Below are 10,220 nucleotides of genomic sequence, written 5' to 3' on the forward strand. Positions count from 1 at the left end.
CTCAGACTGGACTACAGACTTTTTCATTTGTTTATATATCTGTTTTTGAGAATATGCATTTAATTCTTCAAAATGTTTGCCTTATTGTATTTGATCTCTGTCACGTATTTAGTGCAGCTGATGTGTCACGTGACGTTAATAATACCACGTGACTCGTACTATTGAAGATGGCTGCGTGCAAGGTGTAACTGTGTGAAGAAGAGCTATAAGCGTACGTCACAAATACATTTTTCTTTTTGCATGGAGTCCTGCAGTGCTGCGAGCCTTTCCTGCATTTCATTCACCTTTGACTCAGCACCTGCCATCCTTGCTGAGGTGTGCGTGTCTTCAACTTCACTTTTGTTGTTTGTTTTTTAACAAAGCTTCATGTTTCAGAAGAGCTTTGTTATGGTTACTGGAAATACGACTATTGCAGTTGAAAATGTGTCTGTTTGAGCTTCCTTCACCTCTGTTGACCTGGTCACAGCTCAATGCTTCAACAACTGAAGTGATGAGTGTTCAATTGAAAACAGAGCAGAGACTGTGAGCTGCAGAGGATTCCCTGCTATTGTGTTGCTGATGGTGCTGGTGGTCTTTCTAGCTGAAGGAGCTGTTTCCTCCCACAGAAAAAATAGAAATATCTGCCAGAAGAATTGTGTGTTTACATTTTATTTATTTATTTTTTTGTAGTTTTGAGGAGGAAATTACTCCTCAATTGTAATTTGCAAGATCAGTCATCAGTTTGAGTCCTGAGTCCTGGACACAGCAGGTGAGGTTGGGTCATGACCACGAGGCTTTCACTACTGGCTTTTTTGCGGTGGTCACCGCGAGACATGAAGCGATGTAATATTCTTACCAACCACCAGGGGGCTCCTGCCTCACTGACTGAATATCCTGAAAGGCACCGTATTGACTGGACCTTGTGTTATCAGAACTCATAGGAGGACATTTTAAGAATCAAATCCAAAGCAGATGTCAATGAATTCAGTCAGTCTGGCTGGAGACGAGTTCGACTAAGAAGTTGTGAACTTACTGAATGACATGAACTTCAAAGATTCCTTGAGACTCAACAATAGCATGTGTGTGTTTTTTTTTTTTTTTTTTAAATAAGAGCTTGTGTGACAGGAGACCCCTGGTGGTTGGTGAGAATATCAATTTTATTTTCAAGTAACAATGAAGTTGTTCACAGATATAGATTTTAAAAAAATCCCAAAACAAAAATATTTCATATTATACAAAATATTTGAGAAAGGGGAAGAGAGCAATGAGGGCGGGTCTACATTTTACTTTCGGTTTTGATGGTGAAGACGCACGAGTCCACTTGGGACAGAAGTCGAGGTTTGCTTCCTCATTCCTGCTTCTTTCCAGCTTCTTCTCAGTCAGAAAGTCGCAGCAAAAAGCTTCAGTATGTCCGTGTGGAATGAATCTATGGTGGATGTTGGCTGCTGGAGATAGAGACTCACGGCTGAGGGTGAGTAGGCGATTACGGAGCATTACATTACATTACATTACATTACATTACCCGAACAATGTCGACGTGATCGTGTGGTGGATCGCCGAAAACACCACAAGGCTTTGGTTTGTTTGTTTTTTCCAACGAGGTCCAGATGTTAATTGTACGTCAGAAGTCGTAAGTCTGATCTTGTGTTGCTTACAAAACATTTAAATTTAGGGCATGTTCACCACGAGGGCGCGCCTCGCCCTTGTTAGGTGAGAAGTTTGCGTCAAGTTTGGGGCAACCGTGATGTTGGCGCCCCCACCCTCAATAAAACATTTTCAAAATACTTTCAATCGTTTGTGCTGGTTTGTGGAGCAAAAAGTTTCGTTTGTGCTGCTTTACTTTTTGAGATATTAAACGTTATTGCTAAGTGGATGGGCGCGGGCGCGAGCCGCTTCTTTACCTCGTGACGTCAAGCGGAACCCCTCCCCTCCCATATCATCCCATTGAACTCAAAATGGTCTTGTTTGTTTGTGCTTGATTTGTGCTTTACTTTTTCATACGTGAATATGTTCAGTAATAAAGAAGTGTCCAGAATTGCCTGTCGTTCCGCGTGACGTCACAGGTCATGGATATATTAATATCTCAAATAGTAAGGCAGCACAAACAAAAATCTTTGCGGCACAAACAAACGAGACCATTTTGAGATCAGTTGAACGATACTGGGGGGCTGCGTGACGTCACTCGTTATGGATATATTATTATCTCAAAAAGTGAAGCAGCACAAACGAAACTTTTTGCTGTACAATCCAGCACAAACGATTAAAAGTATTTTTGAAAAGATTTTTTTGAGGGTGGAGGGCCAACTTCACTGAGATCATGTAGCAGCACTGAGAGGTCACTGTCACCTCAAGCCACTTTGCACAGTAGGAGAGAACGGGGCTGGCTGTCACACCTTTTAATGTGCTGTGAATTGCTCATCATCCAAACACACTTCAACACACATTCCTACATCAAATGGAAGCGGAAGGTTTTGGCTTGAAATATGCAGCCCTTTCATTCTTCATCTTAAGGTAAACTAGACTACAGGCCACCCCCGGGGCTCCAGCCCCGTAGCACGGTCCCCCACTCGCACCAGGGGGGCCCAGCCTTAGGTGGTTGCAGTGTGCGGCGCCCTCTCGATCAAGCTGTCCCCCAGGCCACCCAGTCGGTTGCATTAACCTCCCAGGTCTTAAAGATGAACGGTTAAGTTGGAGCAACTGGACTCGTTCTTGTGATCTTGAAGATGTTTCAAGGCTTCTTCAGTTGGAAGCCTTTCAGATGAGAGACCAAACGTCTTCAAGATCTCCAGAACTGAGTCCAGTTGCTCCAACTCAACCCTTCTACACTACACATTAGTACTTATTTTAAATCAATCACTTCATAGTAAAGTTTATGCTCAGTTTATTATTATTTTCACATAGCTGTTCTCATCCATCAGCCACAAACACATGAACACACAGGCTCCTTTCTACCTTCCAGTTTACTGCTTATTTTATAGTTTATTGTCAGCTGTGTCATCATAATAATCAGACTGCAGAATTATATTTTGTCCTCAACCTGGTTTCAATAAATGTTTTGCTAGCAATTTAAAAATGTCCTCAGGTGTATTGCAGGGACGAGTGGTTAATAATCCTTATAAAAGTCATGATAATAGTCAAGGATGCTCTCAGGTCTGAGTGCAGCGTTACGACAGTGAAACAGTGTCAACTGGCAACTTTCAATTGGCTGTAGGTGTGAAGCTGAGTGCAGGAGAAGCAGTGAGAGAAAATGTATCCTCAGTTATGATTCTAAAATATATTAAATTAAATTGAAAAATGATTTCTCAAAATAAAAGCACATTTTAACACAATGCAGGAATATTAAGGTTTGACACTTCCAACACAAAGATAGAACAGATAGAAAATCAAACTCCAGTTGATGGAAAGTCTAATCAAACATTTGTCTTTATCAAATTAAATGTGTTAACTTGAATTTTCTTTTCCTTGTTTTTCCAGTGATGGATGCAGTTTTTCCAGTTGGTGTCCCGGTGATGTTGACATTTTGCTCAGAACTCAGTGTGTTGACTCCTTCAAGATATATGATGGACTTTGCCACAGTCTCTATTCTAATGGTAAAATAATTTGTAAATTAATCTTTTATTATCTATATTGTTTATGTATACATTTCTACTGTGCTGTATTCATACAGTGTCTTGCTCCTCATCAACTTTTGCCTTTATTTCTCAGTCTCATACACTTCAGGACAATATTTAGAAATAAATAAATGGAAAAACACAGCTTGTGTCAAAAAAGTTTTACAGTGTGTGAACTTGAGATTTGGAGATTGATTGATTTGCACTTCCACCATTTCAACCACTTCTTAAAACAAAAATGTTTTCTTTTTTCCGAAACACTTAAAAGTTTTCCCCTTTGGAAATTATTATAGATTTTTTTCATCCATCAAACCATTTCTTAAAGTGTGTAAACAGGTCAGTGGTAACTGAGGACTAAGAAGCTGTCATGGTAAAAGAAAACTCACTGCACTTTTCAGTCCAGTTGGTGATCTAGCAACAGGTTGGTGCTGAGAAACAAAGAGCATTTCAAACACACTGAGATTTTGACACAGAGCAGTCAAGTCCTTTAGTTTCCACTTTATTTCTCAACTTGAGAGTGTTTAAAGTCTTACTTTAAATGTCAGAAATAGTGAATTAACCTGTATGCAACAAACAAGGCTGTAAACTTGTGGTGGCCTCCTTCCAGCCTCCCCACCACCCTGAGTGAAATATTGAGCATATATGTGAAACACTGATGGCACTGCAGAAGTGAAGCAGTCTGACACAACTGTTTCACACAGTGTTAAATGCCACACACAACCAGCTCAATATAAATACATGCTAAAGTACTGCAACTACAACTTGGCCGTGACAGTGAGTGTCTTTTACTTTTCACAGATTCTGCTGCTGAGTATCAGTGGATGTTCCTCCCAATGTTATCATCCAGAGTACATGCTTGGGACTAACTGTTGTGCAAAGTGTCCTCCTGGTAAGATCCAACTCAAACAGTTTTTCAGTCTACATTTTACTTTAGAGTCTCATTATTATCAATCAGTCATTTTTAGTGTTTTTAATGATGGAGGTGTGTCACAGAAACAGATAATAAAGTAATATTATACATCTATGTGTCCACCTCCCCAAACATAAAGAGACCTGAGTGTTATTATGATTATTCAATTACTTATTTTTTCACCAGGTGAATATGTGAGGAAAGACTGCAATGAAATCCGTCCAACATCCTGCAGTGGGTGTCGAGAAGGAACCTTCATGCATCAGCAAAACGAACTCCAACACTGTTTTGCATGTCAAAACTGTGATGCAGGTAATCATCAATCATCATCAATCATCATCAATCATCAGGTTCAGTAGAGCCCCGAGTCCAATAAAAGGATAATGAAGAGAGAACATACAGAAAGACAATGAAACATTAAAGAGGGGCAGCAGTGGTGAGTGACACCAGAGTAGGAACAACAATAACAGAAACAACCACCAGTCACAACATCCTTAAACAAACACAAACATGAACAAATGTGTAAGCAAAGAGTGAAAGTGGACAAAGCTGCCACCACTGCACATTGAAGCACCAACAGCAGCCCCACATGCAGCACCAGTTTGACCAAATCCTAAAGGTCCCTAATGCCAGAGTCTTTGTGGGTCATTGTGCTCGGCCAGTGTGTCATCATGATCTATGTGTGTAAATCTGCTTTTCCTTGCTGGCTTTGCAATAGATGGCCACACTGACAATTAGGGAGGAGGAGTCAAAGGTGAAAAAAATGCTTTGTTATATTGAAGTTCTTGTTTCTGTGTTGACAGATTCAGGATTAACTGTAAAGACTGCGTGCACAACAACTTCAGATTGTGTTTGTGAGCCAGTGGAGGGATTCTACTGTGTGGACGCCAGTCAAGGAAGCTGTGCAGCAGCAAAGCAACACTCAAGCTGCCAACCAGGACAATACATCAGTAAGAAAGGTTGGTTTCAGGACTTTGACTCTTGACTGTGGACCAAAGTTTTCACTGTGTGGGAACAAAAGTTGTCGGTCCTGTCTGCTCTTGTTGTGAATGTCACCTGATTGACACACACAAAACAAAAACAATATTTTAACTTTAATGGAAACTGTCGATCACATTTACATGAATTATATATGAATAAGACACTGCATGTGGTGGATTGTGCACACTGGACAATGACATTTAGAATATGCATTATGTTTTAAACTTCCCAAATTCCCAAATGTAAACAGATTTTTAAAATCTCTGTAAACAAAACTTGTCAATAATTATTAGTCTATGCATCTGTTTTCAATGATTTTAGAATTGTTTTCTTGAAATTATTACTTAATCCACTAAAATTATGTTTATGCAGAACTCCTTTTAAAAAATTAGACTCTTTGTTGGATGTTGTTGTCACAGGTTCATGGCATCAAGACACTGAGTGTTCTGCCTGCCCTGGTGGAACCTTTTCAAATGGAACCTCTTCCTCCTGTCAGCCACACACACAGTGAGTGAAGCTTCAGACAGCAGGACAGCCTTTCCTCTGAACGCTGCTCTAACCTGCTCTTCTGTCTTTCCAGATGTCAAGCTTTGAATCTGCTGCTGATTAAAGCAGGAAGTTCATCAGCTGATACTGAATGTGGACCACCAGGTTCTGATCACACGGGAGTCATTGTTGGCGTTGCTGTGTCACTGATAGTGGTGGTGGCGGCCTCAATAGCTGGAGGACTTGTTTACTACTGGCGTTGCAGAAAAGGAAAAAAGAAGAAAAAAGAAAAGGACAAACAAGGTATGAAAAGTACAGCGGTCAGAATATACATTGCTAATATTTTACTATATATTACTTTTGATTATATCTTCAAAGAAATATTAGTTATTTTATCAATCAATCAGTGAATCAATCTTTTATTTCTAAAGTGCTCAATCATTTCCAGAGGTGCCTCAAAACACAACAATCAAAAGCAGAAACAAGGAGATCCCAGTATTATTTTATGTGGTCTATATTATTATTAGCTTCCAGTGATTTTTCCCAGGGCATTGGTGTTATACTGCCATCTATAGGCTCTAGGACTGCCAGGAAACTTAAATTACTTTGAAAAGACTGACGTCAAACAACCTGTAACAACATGTAAAAAGCGACCATTGTTTTAGCTTTTAGATTTTCTAAAAACAAAATACAAACAAAACAGACAAGACATACAAACAACCAACACACACACACACACCACGTTTCCCTTCATGTTTGTTGTTTCTACGGCTGCTGTGAGTTTGTGGTGCTTGGCAGTTTGTTTTCTTTTTTACACGTCGGTGAAAACTAAGTTCAGCTGCACTACATTTTCTTTTTTTTTCTGTATTGCAGATTGTGGACGTAGGCCACGGGCATCCATGAACATTGCATGTTGGGGACTTTGTGTTGGCGCCTATGAAGGGGTCAACACACTTGTCACAGAAAAAAGTGGAGCCGACGTCCCCAGTGAGCCTGTTACCTCCTGAGGGAAAATAAGACTGAAGACAACAAGGAAAACAAATGTAACCCGGTTAAAAGTACCTAAATACCCTAATGTGGAGGGGCAAAGTGGCCTCCCCACGAAAAAGGGGATCTGGACCGACCGGATTGAGGTGGTGGAGTAGAAGGAGGAGGCAGGCAGCGTCAATTGCAGGAAGAAATTAAGTTTTATTCTTTTAACCCAAAAACCATAAATAGGCGCCAGGAGACAGCTTCACAGTCCTCTAGTCCCTCACCAGACTAGTCAGCTCTCCCCTTCCAACAGGGAAATGAGCCACCATTATAGTGGGGCAGCATTTCATTGCCAATTGGGCCACCCCACTACCCGTGGTGACATCGACACAGTCGAACATTCCAAAACAAAACAATAACCAAGAATCACACCCTTCAATAAGCAGAACACAATCCCCCTTAAACCTACAAACCCTTAAATACAAATAAACCCCACATTCTCTCCTTAATTATACATTCAAACCAAAACCAACACCCCCCTCTTACGGGAATGGGCTACTCCACTTTAGCCGGCGCTCCATAAAACCCCACCCCTGCAGCGGCGCGCGCTTCCGCCCAGGAGCAGTGGAGCCGACTGGGACCAAGCGGGTGCAGGTGCAGGTGAGCAGCATTGTGTGTGTGTGGAGATCGCTCACTTTCTCACACCTAATACTAGTTATATATTATAAAATAGAAATTGGTTAAAGGTTGGTTTTCAGTTATTTTTGTTAAAATGTTTAGTAGGCGTTTTAACGTTTTTTATTTTTTATTTTTTATTTTTTTTATTGTACTTGCACCTGAACCATCACCGGGACTCGCAGCAGGTGTGTTCAGCGTGGGCGGGTCATCAATCACGGATACTTAAGAACCAGGTGTGTTCGGCTGAGGGGGGGGGGGCAAAGAGAAAAGGAAACCAGCGGCGCGGAGGAAGAACGGACTGCAGGGAGTGTTCAACCCGGACTCTCGCCCTAAAAATGGATTATCTGCAGCCGGCTCAAGTTTGTCCTGAGGAAGGACGGAAAAACCTAGCAGCTAACCCAGCAGCTAGCGGCCCCACGCTCTGCGGCAGTTAGCCTCCCGCTAACTGGGGGAGCGGAGACCGTGGGACGGGAGGAGCAGCAGACGGCGGGCGAGCGCCCCGCACATCGTCACCCTCCATCGTGAAGCAACGCTCTGACAAACAAAAGCAACAAGGGAATGCAGCTACGAAAGAATGTTTATTTCACAGAATAAAACGAAAGTTAAATGCTACAGAACACAACAGCCTATATCTGTAATGTTGGTTGTCGGTGGTGTGTGCGAGTGCATGACTGTCAGTGTTGTCAGCGAACTAAGCATAAAGAAATAGTTGGTGCGCTGCAGCATCCAGCCGGTGCATGGCGGGCCGCTGGCAACAGAGCAGCAGTTGGGCAGCAGAGAGGGAACAGGTGAGCTCTGCAGGTGTTTCATTCACGTGGCTCTCTCTCTCTCTCTCTCTCTCTCTCTCTCTCTCTCTCTCTCTCTCTCTCTCTCTCTCTCTCTCTCTGGAGATGTAAAAGTGGAGAAGCAGTGGGACTACAGAGGGCGTGCACAACGCCATGCTTCTGCTCAGGTGCTGTTCGCCGTGGTGAGGCGTGCCAGTGTAAACATGCCCTTATTGTCCAAAATGAATGAATGTTCATTCAAGCCAAAACGTTTTTCATGTATTCAAGGAAAATTGAAAAAAACATTTGGTTCTTTTATTTAGTGGTCTGGCACATTATACCCACATGTCTACCATAGTTATTATGGTTATTGATCCACCTCAAAGGATATATTTGTGAACATGGATGGCTCTTCAGTTCCAATGAAGAAAAGATTGTATTTTATCTTTCCTTCTAGTTGCACTTTAGAATTTCAATGTATACAGGTGTGTATATTTGACATTTGTAGCATGTTCATTTGCACTGTATATTTTGTATAATGTCATGTATCAAAGTTTGTTTTATTTTTTAAGTTGTGTTTTGTGATCAGTTTTATAATCAGTTGCACTTTATATTGTTGCTGGTTGCTTGAATAAAACGGATGCTTGAAGAGTAGTTTGATCTCGTATAGTTTCGTGTCGTATTCACTGAAGTTTCTTCTAGTTTTAGAACTTGTATTGAGCTTTCACTTCTTGTTAAGCTGCTGTAATCGTGATCAGACCAGTGTTAATGGTCAGCAAAGAAATTCTGTTTGGGCTTAACTGGTGCAATTGAAACCCACCAACCAATACCACTTGGAAATATCACAATACAGCAAAAAAATATAGAATTTATTTTTTATGTCCCCCCCAGGAATTTTACTGTTTATTGTCCCCCCCCAACAATGAATAGGGATTTTCTCCCCTGATTGTAACACTAAAATAAATCACTGCATTTGACTCACACAGCCTCAGTCACTTACCCTTAATTCTAAGAATGCATAGTCCATTAACAATCCTCTTAAATTACGTGGTTAAAACTAAAAGCTAAAGATACGTGATACTCATCAAGGCAGCTGTGAGGCTCTGACCAGCCAAACCTCTTCACTAATTAACAAGCCAACGACACTGCACATTGAAACACAACTGAACCTCTTTTAGACCTCATTCCAGAAAATGTCAATCATATTAAACAATACCATGTTTATGAAAATAATATTGTGTCGCAAATATATTTAATACAGTTAAAAATATATTTATACAATAATAAAACAATTGCCTAAAACATATTTAGTTTTTTTTTATTCTCTTTGTGTCTCTCCTACGACGTTACAGCATCCATTGCGATAAAGTGCAGATTGTCAATTATGCAAATTAGGCGATGACTGTAGTGGTAAAATTAATGCTTGCATATATTGTTGTGAAGACTGCTAAAATAACCATGTCTGTACAGTGTCGACAGAAACTGTCCGCAGCAACCCAGACGGCAGACACGTTATCTGATCTACAATTGTCAACAACAACTCCTTGTGAGGTGTTGTTGTTTCACACCCCGAAAGAGCAGTCTGTACCCTAAACTGTTAGTTCCCGTTTTCCAGTTATTCTTATCTGCTGCTCAAACTTGCCGTCCAAACTTGCAAGTCCCCGTTATCTCTGAAGGTGCAGCCACTCCCCCATTGCGCTGCTGTGTACTTAAATGTCTTGCTCACCAGTGTCCGGTGAGCATTTTCAGCAATTCTGTCTGTGTGCTCCCAGCTGTAATAAACTCTCACTGAGCTCGTGAGACCGTGAACTAAAATGAGTTTGACACCCCTGCTCTAAA

The 10,220-nt window shown here is 41.1% G+C and overlaps 1 protein-coding gene across 1 annotated transcript; it reads left to right on the forward strand.

Annotated features, from left to right (window-relative positions):
- The first annotated feature begins 3,453 nt into the window (after positions 1–3,453).
- Positions 3,454–7,009, forward strand: LOC142901413 (tumor necrosis factor receptor superfamily member 5-like). Its single transcript, XM_076045917.1, has 7 exons — positions 3,454–3,569; positions 4,389–4,479; positions 4,687–4,812; positions 5,304–5,459; positions 5,901–5,988; positions 6,062–6,270; positions 6,841–7,009. The coding sequence occupies exons 1-7, from the start codon at positions 3,456–3,458 to the stop codon at positions 6,972–6,974; spliced, it is 918 nt and encodes a 305-aa protein (XP_075902032.1). The 5' UTR covers positions 3,454–3,455; the 3' UTR covers positions 6,975–7,009.
- The last annotated feature ends 3,211 nt before the right edge of the window (positions 7,010–10,220 follow it).

The sequence above is a fragment of the Nelusetta ayraudi genome, unplaced genomic scaffold (assembly GCF_046127955.1).
Source record: "Nelusetta ayraudi isolate G7.1 ecotype Tasmania unplaced genomic scaffold, CSIRO-AGI_Nayr_v1 ptg000088l, whole genome shotgun sequence".
In the NCBI taxonomy this organism is placed as follows: domain Eukaryota; kingdom Metazoa; phylum Chordata; class Actinopteri; order Tetraodontiformes; family Monacanthidae; genus Nelusetta; species Nelusetta ayraudi.